The following is a 15,309-nucleotide window of genomic DNA, read 5'->3' on the forward strand; positions in this document are numbered from 1 at the left end:
AAAAATGTTAGTTTAGGCAAATTTTTTGAATTGATAGGATAGATTATATCACAAAAGTGTAATCCATATATAATTTATGTGAAAAAAAGTCTATTAGACCCGGGGGTCTATTTTGGTGGGGGGGGGGGGGCGTGTCCTGTCCTCAAGCACCTGTGGTTCAGAAAAGTGAAATATATTTATCGTTTTTTTAACCATCTAAAAGTATTAGGAGAATAATTGCTTCTCTGACTTCTGATTTCAATGAGTTCCATTTTTGAATAGTGTCGGGTATAAAAGATTTTTGCAAAGTTCTTGTTCGGTGATTGGAACCTTATAATTTTCTCAGTTTCGTGTATTATTTAATGAAACATTTTTTTTTATTCAAGAGGGAATTATTATTTAAGTTGTGGGAATATTGAACATGGTTATTAACTAAGTAGTATGCCGGAGTTTGTCTAGAGGTTCCCATCCTACCTCTAAGTATAGAGAGATTCTTCAATGCTAAAATTGGTAAACCTGTGACTATTCTTACGGCACTTAACGGAACCTTTTATACATAGGCTATCCATATCCATGCACGGATCTAGAGCCCCCCCCCCCGGAATTTGCAGAGTAAGTTACAATGGAAACCCCCTCCCAGAAAACGCGAATGCTTCCTTGAAAACGAGGGTCTGTGTTAAGTTGGTATAAAAATCCTAGGTATGAAACTTTGAAAGTCAACGACTACCCCCCCCCCCCCCCCAGTTTTTGTTTGTTTGTTTGTTGTTGTTTTTTTTTTGCTTGTCAAGAAATATTTTGGGAACTGGGGTGAACCCCCTCTCTCTCTAAAAAAAAATCCTGGATCCGCGTCTGATATCAGATTAAGTACAGTCGTCCCATACTACGGAAGCATATTCAACAACTGGTCTAATAAATGTGATGTACATTTTAGATATTTTTTTTTCTGCCAAGAGCGGATTTAAATTTTATATATAGTTTTAATACATGTAAGACGGCCGCATATATCGTAAAAAATTAAACACAGGTCCGATTTTTTTTTTTAATTAAAAAAGATAAATTACGTGATAAAATTGCACTTACTTTCACGTCCATAAATTTTGTACAATATTTACACATATGTCATGGTTGCATAAAAAGAAATGGAGCAATTGACTGAAATCTTTATTATAAATTTACACGAATCTGGATAAATATAATGAATGTACATAATGAATGAAAAAGATTAAGCATTTTTTCGGTTACAAATCAGATAATAACATTTAGGGGGGGGGGGGGTTGGGGTTTAGATTGCTCTAATACACCGTTTATACCTATCAATCACAATGAATATGAGAAGGCAATGTAATTTATGTTACTGAGTAGCTATACTCTTTGCGTTGCAATTAGCTCAATTCTTTTGTACTCCAACTCGCACAATATTGCTGATACACGTTACAGGTACTCAAGTAGTGTACTTCCAATATGATTCAGAATTTTTGTAGATATGTTTGTACATGTAAACTGCAATTTTTTTCTGCCTATGTATACATAGATATCAATTGTTTCAGAGTATTTATTCCAATATTTGCACCACAGGCGACTATAGCCACATGCTTCCCCATAAATCTTCCAGGATTCTTCATAAAGGCACCCAGAGTCATGCCAGCTGCCCCCTCAAACACCTGTACGGAGAGTTCATAAAGTTAGAATGAAATAAACATGTACATAAATACATGAACTGTTTCTAAAAATATGCTACATTGAAAAGTAAAATTCAGTAAGATCGTACGTCAATCTGTGTTAACGTATAAAAAAATTACGAACTATTATACCTTTTGATGGTGCTGTAACATGTACACAATAGCTTTTCCTATTTCTTCTTCTGTGACCATTATCCAGTCATCAATATATTGATTACACAATGGGAATGTTATCTGAAATTTTTTTTTTTAAAAATGGAGCTAAACCCCCAAAACCATAAATATATTGGTAACATATACAGAATATTTACAGGAAGAGGTACAATTTATTTTGTTTTTCAACAGGCACGTAGAATCGGGTATGTGCGTGTGTGTGTGTGTGGGGGGGGGGGGGGAGGTTAGGGTGCTTGCCCTCCCTTTTTTCCAGACATACATGTATTAAATTTTTCTATAGGAAATGTTCATTGAAAGTCCAGTTGCCCCCCCCCCCCCACTTTTCTTTGCAGTGTTGTCAAATAAGGGTAATACAAGAGTAATACAGAGTTTGAGTAAAAGTTTGGTAATAAAAGAAGTTGGAATCTAACCACCCCCACCCCAACCCCCCATTATTATTCCCACCAAGATTTTCGAGTTTTGACATTTTTTTTTTTTTTTTTTTTTTGCTTGTCAAGTTGTTTTCAGGTGAGTTAAGTCCCCCATCCTTCAGATTCGACACACACATTTCGAAAACACACACATTTTATTCCTCAAATTGCATATTAAACATTATGTCTAATTGTACCTCACAATGATAACCTGTTACCAAGATAGCTTTTAAGAAGCTAGTATCACTGTATAGCTGCAGAACTGTAGCGTTATGGTTTTATTTATTAGTCTTTGACCATAATGCTACAGATCCCGTAATGCAAAAAAGGTGCAATTTACGGCGCAAGATTTTTTGCGCACTTTTGGGGAGAATTTCTCCACATCACAATTGGTCAATCAACTACCTTTCACTCCCTAATTCTAGACACATTCTTTCACCAATCTGTATATTTTATCCACCTTCCAACACTTGAAGGTCGTCTCTACTAGTGATAAACTCGTTTGATTAGAATTGTATGTTGGATTGCTGAAAATTCACTTCGAGCGAGTTTATCGCCTGTAGAGACGACTTTCAAAATTTTTTTGAAATATACAGATTGGTTAAAGAATGTGTCTCGAATTCGGGAGTGAAAGGTAGTTGATTGACCAATGGTGGAAAGTGGAGAAATTCTCCCCGCAAAAATCTTGCGCCGTAAATTGCACCTTTTTGCATAACGGGATCTGTAGCGTTATGGTCAAAGACTAATGCATAAAACCATAACGCTACAGTTCTGCAGCTAGTATCACTGAAGCATCATTAGGCAGTATAGTACCCGTGTGATTTGTAACACCGTATAGTACACAATAATCACCGCTCAATGCTCATAATTTTATTACTAAAATCCTACCGAGTTTTCCTCCACTCCCCCTGCCGTGCCTTCAGAAAGAGTGTCCAATGATTCCTCGAACACGATCCTCCCTGCCTTCACACTCTCATACATTACCTTGGAGTTCTGTGGCTGACACCCGATGATCTGAATAACAACCAAAAAAAGTAGAAAGTATTATCAAGAGCAAGAAGATATATAAATTATGTTTAGTATATATACGTTATAAAATTGTTTCAATTTAAGATTACCTCAACAGATGGCTTTACTTGCTTGATGTACCTGGCTATTCCAGCTATTAATCCTCCTCCCCCAACTGGGACCAAAACGCTGTCCACATCAGAAAAGTCCTCCAGAATTTCTATTCTGCAATTAATCATGACTTCCAACTAATAAAACGTTCATAATATACACATACAACGATAAGATGATCAACTCACCCGATAGTTCCTTGCCCTGCAATGATGTCAAGATCGTTGTATGGAGAGACGTATTCTGTATTTTGCCTCTGGAGAGGAGAAAATATCAATAATAAAACAAAAACATTTTTTTTTTTATCTCTAAACTATATTCGTTGTATACACCTATACAGTTATTTTAAATATGTGATCATTCTAAAAATAACTAGTGCTAATTGTAACGGGAACCGTTACAGATGTTCCCCAAACGCTCCCCAACTCCCTTTTGGTGCCATATTCCCTGTAAGCTTCATTAAATAAGACAAACTCTGTGCATTTTTTACTTTAACAACGTTTTCCCAAAAGGATACCAATTATATTCAAATTTTAGCATTGCACCCGAGCGCATGTGAATGCATGTGCGTTATGACCATATCATCTTGTCTACACTCTCTCTATATTTTAATATACTATATATTAAATCATTCAGTCAAAAGGAATAAAAATCACTTATTCAAGTGTATTTTTACTAATACTCGTTCCAAATGCACGCACGTGCGTGCACGTGCATGCACGTGCATGATGACCCTACCTTCTTTTAGGAGTCCCTTACATCTATCTATGTTCTAAATCCCATCCAGTTTGGTTGAAAAACAAGGGAGTTATAGCCATATAAAGTTTTAGCCAATCAGATTGCAGCACACGTGCATGCGCGTGATTTCATCATTTTTTTCTATGTCATATTTTAAGATATCCTAATGCATGACTATGTTTTAAATTTCAAAGCATTTCGTCAAAAAACAAAGGAGATATAGCCATTTAAATTTTCAGCCAATCAGATTGCAGCACGCGCGCATGCGCATGCTTTCATGAAAATTTTTATATATCATGCTGTAGATCTTCATAATGTAGGACTATGTTCAAAATTTCAAAAGATTATGACAAGAAACAAGAGCGAAGCGCACGTGCATGCGCGTGAGATCTTGCTATTTTTACCATGCCATCTTGTCTATACTACTAATGTATCCTTACAATATGAGTTTCAAAAAAATTCATCAAGAAAAAGAAAAGTTACAGCAATATCCATTATATTGGTCATTTTTCGTGTTGCACGTGCGCGCTCTTGCAAGCACGTGCGCGCAAAATGACCTTCGTTCGGCAAATCTACATAACATGTCTACTGACCCTAAAAACATTTTACCTTAGTCGGATGTGTAGTTTACAAGATCACTCGTGGACAAAATTTTCCCAGGAAGAAGAAAAATAATAATAATAATAATAATAATAATAAGAAACAGAGTAAAAACAATATGTTCCCCAACTTCGTTTGGGGAACATAATTACTTCAGCGCTTGATCTAGCCTCGTTTTCGGCTTCCACACAATCATTCCCGTGCAGCACGACACGCACTCCTCTATCTTGTAAGGCAGTCCTTTTATGTTCGCTAACATCCTTATAACAGTATACTGTGATTGGAATTCCCAGTTTCATCCCCGCCTCAACCTTTAAATTTAAATGAACTTCCTTCATCTACATCTTTTTTACAGCTATAAAAAAGGCGAGGATCCGCTCCTCAGCTTCCTCTCCATGAAATGGGAGGAGCAGCGAAAAGCAACCCTTGGCTATACATAAATAGTGATGACGTTTGAATTCATTTTTTTTTCAAAGAGAATCTCAGGGGAAAGAGGTCTTGAATTCGGTCCATGAATATAAGGAATATAGCTGTTTCATAATTAAAGCACATATATTTATATGGGGTAGGTCGCGCTCTGTCCCCTCACTCACTGTGTGTTTGAATAATTTTCTTGACATCAGGCACGTAGCAACAAGGGGGGGGGGGGCGGGGGGGGGGGACTGCCGCCCCCCCACTTTTTCCCCAACTTTACTTTTACTTTTATTGAAAATGTTCATTGAAAGACCTGGCCCCCAGGTAATACTATGGTAAAGTAATATAGGAAATGCAGTATTGTATGCAAAAAAATTGGTACTGAAAGATGTCGGCATTTGAAAAAAGTTGCCCTCTAACCCTCTAACCCCCCCCCCCCCCCCCAACGAAATAGGATTTACGATTTTGGGCAATGTGCAATGTGTGTTGTTTTTTTTTTTTGCTTGTCAACTTTTCCAGGTAAGTAAGAAAAAAAATTTTTGTCTGGCTGGCCCCCCACTCTCAAAAACGATGTTACGTGCCTGACCATAATGACGAGCGTCGAGGGGGGAAAGGCTCTATCTCAATGAACCATAATTTTGTTCTGTCATTACAAATAATTGCAAGATAATTACACAGGCCATTCCATGGTTTCCAGAGGATGCTGTGATTATCCCTCTTTCCTTGACTGTGTCACTATCAGACGACATCTTCAACAACTTGTTAAAAGCACCACGTATTTTGAATGACCCCGTCAATTGTTCAGTTTCTGAAAAAATTAAGAAAGAATTGAGCTTGGATTGATTGATTGTATATTGCTATATAAGCCCCATTTGAGAATTTTTCACTCGTGTAGAGACATTACCATACATGTATACCGGTGGCGGTGAAGGGCTTCAAATTTTGACCTATACTCGGCATAGCTGCAGATCTGTAGCGTTAAGGTTTTATATATTAAATTTTGTCTTTGACCATAACGCTACAGATCCCGTAGTGCAAAAAAGGTGCAATTTACGGCGCAATATTTTTTGCGCTCTTTTGGGGAGAATTTCTCCACTTTCCAGCATCGTTCAATCAACTACCTTTCAACAATTCTAGACACATAATTTAATCAATCTGTATATTTTATCCATCTCCCAACCCTTTATAGTCGTCTCTACAAGTGATAAACTCGCTTGTTAGATTACTGAAAATTCATATCCATGCAGCGAGTTTATTGCCTGTAGAGACAACTATAAATGGTTGGGAGGTGGATAAACTATACATATTGGCTACAGAATGTGTCTAGAATTAGGGAGTGAAAGGTAGTTGATTGACCAAAGCTAGAAAGTGGAGAAATTCTCCCCAAAAGAGCGCAAAAAATATTGCGCCGTAAATTGCACTTTTTTTGCACTACGGGATCTGTAGCGTTATGGTCAAAGACAAATATATAAAACCATAACGCTACAGATCTGCAGCTATACTCGGCACTGAGGACCATTGAACAGTGAGGGATCTCTATTGTGCAAACCGCAGCAACCGCCTGTCGTGTCACGGGACCTCGGTTTTTTAAAGGTCTCAACCGAAGAACTTGCAACTTTCACTTCAAGTGAAGAGCGCAAGGCGAAAATGCTACCCATTTTAATCGACTTAGGTTAGTTACGGCCGAGATTCGAACTCACGACCTCCCCATCACGGAGCAAGCGCTCTACCCACTGAGCTGCCTTGAAAAGTAATTTATAAACTTGGAAGGTGTTTTATAAGCGCAGTTTAAATTGGGTTTAGTGTATACATGTATATTATTACTATTGAATTGTATACATACTGTATATTATAAGTTGTATAATTATACAGTGTACATGTATATACCGGTATGTATATTTTTCACCCATATTGAGACGCCACCCCTTGTCGGTAGAGAGCTGCTAAATTTGACCCATACTCAACACTAAGGACCATTGAGCAGTGAGGGATCTTTTTCGAGCCAGCATCTACTGCGACACGAGACCTTGTTTTATACGGTCTCGTCCACAGTGGGATTCGAACCCGCGACGTAAGGATAAACTCCTTACACCGCGACTCTAGACCAGGCGCTCTACCAATGCGCCACGCGGGCGACAGTTGTATTTCTGATTTCAGTTAAACGTCGGTGCGAGGGAGTCCCGGAAGCAGTTTATGATTATGTAAAATCATAATAATTATAGTTAATACATGTATTTTTATGTATACATTGTACCATGTGTGTATTGGGGGCATTTGATTTAATTAAAACATGCAGCTCTTTAAGAGACTGCATTACCTGTAATGTTGTGAAGGTTGAATTTGCGGGTGACAGTAATCTATCAAATGATTTTTCGATCCATTATTTCCCAATCATGATAATAAGGACTGAGCACACGGAAGGTGTGACAGGTCGGCAGGGGATGACCACTCCTCCATGACACCTGATCCCACCTTTGATGTTTTAGAAGTCCGTGTTTGCTCTGCTCCAATTTTATATTGTTTAATGAACTTTTGAGCCTGAATACTGCTCGTTATATCCATATATTTCACCTACTTTATGAGTTATTTAAAATGTATTAAACTTGCGCTCCGTAGTCCCAAATAAACAAAGATATATATGTACATGCATTACCTTATATATCATTCCATAGGGGTCTCCGATATTTAATATGTCGGTTTTTACAGTTAATGCTTGTAATAAAGTTTTTTTTGTACTTACCGAGTTTGATTTTTACTTTGCAGTCACTAGCCAATTTGCTGAGTGGGCGTGAAAACATCAGGGGTGTTTTGTAAACATATTGCTTGATCCGCCAATGTGCTTCCAACGTTTTCTGTACCAGATCCTCCATTGTTTTCACTAAAAACCTGAACAAATAGCATTTTAACAATATGAGATAAATATTACTAAGAAATGAGCATGCCTAGTTTATTTCAAAGTGGCACTTACTCACCTGTAAACACTGGCCGGTAAAGACACCGTACGTATACTTATAATTTGGACTTTGTAAAGGGTTTCAAGGTTCCGAAAAAAGAAGATTAATTAAAATCAACTACTTGTTTAACCGTTTAGTTCGTATTTTTAATTTCCAAAACCCAAGAGAAAACAGGACTTGATAACTATGGGGAAATGCTAGTGCAAAAAGTACATGTATATTCTTCTAGGACTGTTTTTGTCCGGCGTGCGTTCTTTAAACATATTTTTTTGAACATATGATTTCAAATTCTTTACATTTATAAATTGCTGAAAAAAATTTCAACAAATTTTTAAATGATCATTGGTGAAGGGATATAAAACGCCACTATTTCTTTAAAATTCCCCTTTAATTTCTGTCCTGGGTATTTAGCAGACATATATGGCAAGCCAAATTCACAATTTGCATTATTATCAATTCTTAATCAAGTAAAAGTGACCTTGGAACCCCCCACCCCCATCCTAGAAACCACGGAATTCTCCTGGAAAACACAGATACATGTTGTATATGTAAAATTGGTATGAAAAGTCATTCATATACATCTTGAAAGTCAACGAATAAACCACCCCCATTTCTTTTTTTTTGGAATGGGATTGAAAGCCCTAACCCTTACCGTTCAAAAGTTATGGTCAAGGCTAAAGTTTGTTCATAAGTACAAAAACCTCCAAGGTCAAGGTCAAAAGGTCAAAGTTGTTGGTATCCAATGACAGGTCTTGTCACAAAGAATACATATGTGAAATATGAAAGTCTTAGTTTCCACCATTCAAAAGTTATGGCAAAAGTAATTCTTGTTGAAGGGTTATGTTTAAGGGTTAGGGTAAGGTTGACCTTGGAGTTTGACCCATTTTTACACAAAAAATTCCAAACTTTTACTTTGGGCCTAATTTTTGAATGATAGATACTATGAATTTCAAATATCAATTCTTTGTGGCAAGACCTTTCATTTGAAATCAACACTTTTGACCTTGGAGATTTCCATACTTACGAAAAAACTTTAACCTTGGCCATATCTTTTGAATGGTAAGGGGTAGGGCTTTCATGCTTCACATATGTAATTCTTGTGAGAAATCCTTTCATTGGATATCAACAACTTTGACCTTTGACCTTGACGTTTGACCTACTTTTTACAAACTTTAACCTTGGCCATAACTTTTAAACAGTAAGTGCTAGAGCTTTCATACTTTGCATATGTAATCCTTGTGACAAGACCCTCCATTGGATACCAACATCTTTGACACTTTGACCTTGGAGCTTGACCTACTTTTTAAAAGCTTTAACAAACTATAACCTTGGCCATAACTTTTGTACAGTAAGGGTCAGTGCTGTCATACACCCCATACGTAATCTATGAGACAAGGCCTTTTTTAGAAACCAACAACCTTGACCCTTTGACCTTGAACCCAGAGTTTGTCTTACTTTTAAAAACGTTAAACTTGGTCATAACCTTTGAACAGGTGGTGCTAGGGTTATATATTTCACATTTGTACTTCTTGAAAAAAAGGCCTTACTTTAGGTACCAACATATTTGATCTGCATTTAAAAAAGCTTAACCTTCGCTGTTGCCATACGAGGGCATCTGTGTTTCACAAACACATCTTGTTTGCAATTATAATCATGTGGGAGGCCCAGGGGGTGGGGGGTTTCATTTAGTAAGCCCAGTGCTCACAGTACCTCTAGTCTTGCTAGTTGATTATAGAATATATCTTTCAACATTTTCAAGAACAGATTACTGCTACCCCTCCCCCCCCCCACCAACCAGTGTTTCCCCTAAGTCCAAGAACAGTTTTTTTTCTGTAGGGGAGATTTTTATTTGTTCAATACAAAGACCTTGGGTTATGTTAGGATAAAAACAGGGAATCCATGAGATTAACAGCTAGTAATGATTTATGCAGACTTTCTTATATACAGTGTTGTTTTAGATATGTTTACCGATTCATGACATATACTTGTATATGATCATCATCCCCAAATACAGTAAAGCATGCATATAGCAAACATATATATAATGAACTGACACTTATAATGAAGTGATTTTCATTTTTTCATGGGTTTTAAACATATTGTGAAGCTCACAGATATAAAGAATTATGTTTCAAAGGAAGCAAAATTGCCTGTTTCTGGCACTTCATTATAACTGTGTGTTACTGTACACCGATCCAGTTTATTTCCTGACAGGTTTTCACCTGTCACTTCCAGGGCACAGCACATACTATACAATATAGCTGAAAAGGCCTGACCAGGATTTGATCCTGGGGTCCATTTTACAAAAGAGAACTTACGACAAAGTCCTAAAATTCTACTTAAAGTTGATTGTAAAACTTTGCAATATTGATGATTGAGTTTTTAAATTTCATGCAAATAAGAAAGTTATAAGCTGAATAAATTTTGGTCTTAGTTATAAGTTCTTTTGTAAAACGGGTCCCTGAACTGCAAGTCAGATGCTTTACCCATTGAGCAATTTGTTCACAAAGCCATTAGGCTCCCCTGTCATTCTATCTAAATAAACAAATGCTGAAAAAAAAAGTTTATTTCAAATATTTTAAAGTTTGTCAATCAGATTCATATATTTCTAACAAATTTATGTTCATTGTCCAGTTATGCAAAGAGTTCCTGATCACATACTTAACTGTAATGCATCAGATAAAGTTCGTTTACATGCTTCTGGTACATCAAGTTTTATTATATTTTGTAACTGCCTTTCCACATACTCTAGGTTCACATGCTTTATAAGTATCAAACACTGTGTGCTCAATTCCTCAATATTGTGAATGAGTTCAAAGTCGTACTTATCCTTATCAGATACATCAATTAATAATTTCACCAAGATTTTCAAAATAAAATCAACATAACGAGGCATTCGTGGCCAAGTAGCTATAATCACTGACTTCAGCAATCTAAGAATCTGTGGTTTAGCTGAGTGCCTCTTTCCGTCATAGACTTCTAAGTACTCCTCAATGACTTTAAAGAGGAGGTTTGTGTGTCTAAGTGTAAGGAGGCCAAGTTTCTCTATAAAGTAGGTCAAATGTCCAGTTAGAGCAATCCGCAGGCTCAGATTTTGTTCTCCATATGCGTCTGTAAGGATGGTGTGGAAGATTTCATCGTACTTGGTTGGTACTCTTTGGAGTCCCTGGGGATCAGTGCAGTATTGTGGATCCTTTTCCACCACTGACAAAATGTAAAGCAGAGCTGGGTGTAGGGTATCTATGAGTTTAGCCTCCCTGGTGTAGAGCTGATGTTTCAAAGCCTCATAAATAACATCAGCTTGTCCATACCATCTCAGCTCTTCCCTGCTTGTGTTCTGCATTATGTGATACAGACAAGTTACACCTAAAATTTTGTTTTCTAACTCATGGTCATCAATGAACAAAAGAGCTGTGGGAAGAAACTTTGGGAAAAGTTCACTCATATTTGGAAATTTTGTATGAAGTAAACACCACTGATAAACCACTTTGAGGGAAGGATAGCACATCCAGGAATCCCGCCTAAGTTTCTCATTCAAGTGTTTAAGAATAAAGAAGACCACAGAAGAAAGTTGACTTTTTGAAATTTTGTATTGCAGCAGCTCTTCATTGTTGTTGACATTTAGTACATCCTTGACCTTGTCAAGCATTTCCTTTGATAAAACTAAGGATGCACTTGATGTCCACAGATCTGGATGCTGGTGTTCAATAACAAGAATGAGAAGGTTAGGTAAAGCTTTTGAGACCACTGATTTCATTTCTTCACATTCCTCATCAAGGTACATTTTGCTTAATAAAGACTTTAAAAATTCAAGAACAGATTCTGCTTTTTCTGCAACATTTAAGAAATCTTTCTTTTCACATTTTCTGTGTTGAAGATCTCTAACATAAGGAACACAGCCTTTTAAAATTAACTGTTCTAATAGGTTCTCGGCACTTGATGAGATTTTGGAAACTTCAGACACATAGTTTTTTATCCATTCTGCCGGTGCTAAGAAAATTAATTTTGATAAAATCTTGAAATATTCCAGAAAATCTCTGCCTTGAGTGTTGACAATAACTCTTATTAGCTGCTCCAGGCTGTTTGATGAACTGGAGAAAACATTCTGTGCTCCAACAGTTTTCTCCAAATCATGTTCCAAAACTAGACTCTCAAGCAAACTCTTAGCTGAAGACATGTCAGGACTGGTTTGTGCAATCTTAAAAATGGAAATAAATTATTCTTTAAAGTTAGTTTTATAAACATTGAAAATATTGTCTAATAACATGATAAAGCACAGGAAATTAATTCCATCACTGAAAAAAGTAGATAAGGCAAGTAATGAACAGCTACTGCCTAGGACACAGTTTTACAAATTTGAACTTTCTTTAGACTACATGGACTAAGACCAAAATGTTATTACTTTACATTAATATTTTGTGCGCAATAAATATAAAGTTTTTCTTTCAATGGGTAGCACTGTAGCTCTCTGGTCTGCCATTGAATATATATTTTTTCGGAGAGCTACAATTATGCAGCTACTGATAGTACGTGCCTCCAACTAAAAATGGCAAACAAGGTAAGTAAAGCTATATATTTAATTCAAGATATGTAGATAAATCTAGTGATTGTACAGGGAATTTGTACCATCTATGCATACCTGATGAACAGGTCCAGCACAATACCTTGATAAAGGATATAGCTAGATAAAGCTATACACCTTTATCAAGATATTACAAATACCTTGATAAAAATATTTTATGTAAAGAAAATAAAAAAAAATCTTAAAAAATCAAATTTAAAAGTTGAATTATGAGTTGTGGTCAGTGTGTTCACTCGTGCATGAAAAGTACTCGGGTTAGTTAGAATAATCTAACTGTGTCTCGGGACAAGCCCTCACCACAGTTAGAATACCACCCATATACTCGCAATGTAGCAAAAAATTGCAGAATCGCTCCGAAACGATTTTGAAGGATACAAACGGATTTGCACTGAAAATAACTTATAAATTAATCAAAACAAACCTTTTTGGGGATGCGTAAGTATTTAAACCTAAAGTTTAGTCTAAATAAAGACGAAAATTCAACTAATTTTCTCAACGTTTTTTCTTGCTTTAAATTTACAGGCCATGTTTATGTTCGGAGCTCTCTTGCTTGTTCATAGTAAGTGCACTAGTATGACTTATAGCCTGTGTTTACTTTGCTACATTGTGAATACACGGAACGCATTCTATCATTAAACTGGGTCCGTAGGACATTTATCATTTTAACGATAGAACATTCTATCTATACTCGGGTATAAAAAAGACAGCATAAAAAAATGTCTCCACAAATGACATCCTTTTATACTGATTTCTTTGTGCTTGAGTACTTTACCTGCATGAGTGAATTTACTGACACAACTCAGAATTCGACTTTCACACAGTATTTATTTTTTTTAGAATATTTTTTGAATTTTCACTACATAAAATACCTTGATCAAGCTATAAAGCTTTAAAAGGATATTGTGCTGGACCTTATGAATTTATTAATCAACACATGACCAATATAATGTCTTTCATTTGCTCTTCAAACATTGGAAATGAAAAAAATATATATGTTTACAAGTCACAAATGCACATCTGAAATAACAAGAATTAATTTCATGTCAAGTATGTAAATACTGACCATATACCATGTATCCTACCACTATACACTACACGCTAACAGTATAAATCATGATAAAATAAATGATTCACACACACCACACACAGTCAGTCGAGTCCCGCAAAGTGAAAGTAGGGGTGAAAATTTAGTCAATTCGTACACAGTCAATTTTGAAACGAAGCGAAAGTAAATTTGCATGATGCACAAGGAAGTAAAAAATTGCAATAAATGGATAAAAAACACTCCATGTAATGTTTTTTTTGTTCGTGATAAATTGAATATAAGGCAGAAGCGTACATTATGTCAAAATATTAATTTGGTTGATTGGGATTCATCGAACGATTTACTATGATTCTTATGACGTCATCACTCAACGACAAAACATGGCGGAGGCTGCTGTTGAAGAAAGTAGGACTGAATCAAATAAGTTTTACTGCCATAGCTGTTCCGAAGAAATTGACCCCAAACCTGTAAGTATTAAATCATAATGGAATGTACGTGATTCCAGAGACATTTCTTTCCTCTGTGTTTGATAAACTGAGAAAATGGCTGTTGTCCTAAGAGGTTACACGACATTGCCATTTCTGCGAAGTAGTGTAATTTGCGACATTCTGTGACAGTTCAAGTGTATACTTTACTATTTTTATTTTTAAATAATATATTTTGTAAAGTGTTAACGTATACATACTGTATAAAATGGTTTGAGTTAGAAAGGTCTAACAACAGCTGGTTTGAAAATTATGGGGGTGATTCAATTATGTTACCTTGAATTTGAACTGTTAAGAGACGTTTATTAGAAGTTTCAATCATCAATGTAGTGTATTTTCCCCTAATTTTTATATAAGTTGCATATTGTTATTATGATAATACAGTAACTTTTTACTTGTTTATTTTGGTGTACTTTCAGTTTAAAATTAAAATTTTTGTGGTTTTAGTCTTTTACATGGTCGACTTAGAAAGAACATTCAATCGCTTAATTGATATTGTCCTACAGAGTACAAACACAATTAATTGATGAAATTTGTTCCATGTATTGGCAATGTAGCAAAATAAACAACAAGGATAACCTGAACTGAGTTTATTTACTATGAACAATCCAGAGAGTTCCTAGTGTAAACATATGTACTAAATTGAAGAGAGAAAAAAGCAGTGAGAAAATTTTCATCTTTATATCTTTATATTATATTTTGGGAGAAAAGGTATATACTATCTCAAAAGAAATTGCTTTGATTAATTTGGTAGCTATTTTCAGTGCACCCCTTTTGTATTCTGGGATGGATTCAGAGTGGATCCTTTCCATTTTGCTACATTACAACTATATGGGACATATATATGGTGAGGGCTTGTATGTACACACAGAACTATATTATTCTAACTAACAATAGGCTATGTAGTGATATGTGCTGCTGCAGATAGTCATATAAATCTATCTTTGAACAAAGAATTTTTATAACTCTGTGTCAAAATAGTTGACCTAAAAATGCAGACACGGAAAAAACAAACATTTGGTATGATATGAAAATAATGCATTAGACCTGATGCAATAAACAACAATGGGTCTGATGGTCCAATATCTAATGGAAAGACCGACATAGACTTGAATCTTTTAAGCTTTTAG

At 35.9% G+C, this 15,309-nt stretch overlaps 2 protein-coding genes across 3 annotated transcripts; both read right to left on the reverse strand.

The window, feature by feature from the left end:
• Positions 1-1,409: 1,409 nt before the first annotated feature.
• LOC134272838 (L-threonine ammonia-lyase-like) lies at positions 1,410-8,185 on the reverse strand. Its single transcript, XM_062755004.1, has 9 exons — positions 8,086-8,185; positions 7,854-7,999; positions 5,788-5,921; positions 4,852-5,010; positions 3,550-3,617; positions 3,361-3,475; positions 3,131-3,256; positions 1,791-1,892; positions 1,410-1,640 (listed from the first exon to the last, which is right to left on the reverse strand). The coding sequence occupies exons 2-9, from the start codon at positions 7,981-7,983 to the stop codon at positions 1,497-1,499; spliced, it is 978 nt and encodes a 325-aa protein (XP_062610988.1). The 5' UTR covers positions 7,984-7,999; positions 8,086-8,185; the 3' UTR covers positions 1,410-1,496.
• A 2,433-nt stretch (positions 8,186-10,618) lies between these two features.
• On the reverse strand, positions 10,619-13,788 carry LOC134272839 (TELO2-interacting protein 2-like). 2 transcript variants are annotated; one of them, XM_062755005.1, is made up of 2 exons: positions 13,713-13,788; positions 10,619-12,265 (listed from the first exon to the last, which is right to left on the reverse strand). In XM_062755005.1, exons 1-2 carry the CDS (start codon positions 13,713-13,715, stop codon positions 10,721-10,723), a joined length of 1,548 nt encoding a protein of 515 aa, XP_062610989.1. In that variant the 5' UTR covers positions 13,716-13,788; the 3' UTR covers positions 10,619-10,720. The 2 variants fall into 2 exon arrangements, with proteins under 2 accessions (XP_062610989.1, XP_062610990.1); XM_062755006.1 differs by having other exon boundaries at positions 13,720-13,771.
• Positions 13,789-15,309: the final 1,521 nt, after the last annotated feature.

This window comes from Saccostrea cucullata, unplaced genomic scaffold (assembly GCF_032062105.1).
Source record: "Saccostrea cucullata isolate Sc308-1 unplaced genomic scaffold, CSIRO_AGI_Scuc_v1 ctg8026, whole genome shotgun sequence".
Classification (NCBI taxonomy): domain Eukaryota; kingdom Metazoa; phylum Mollusca; class Bivalvia; order Ostreida; family Ostreidae; genus Saccostrea; species Saccostrea cuccullata.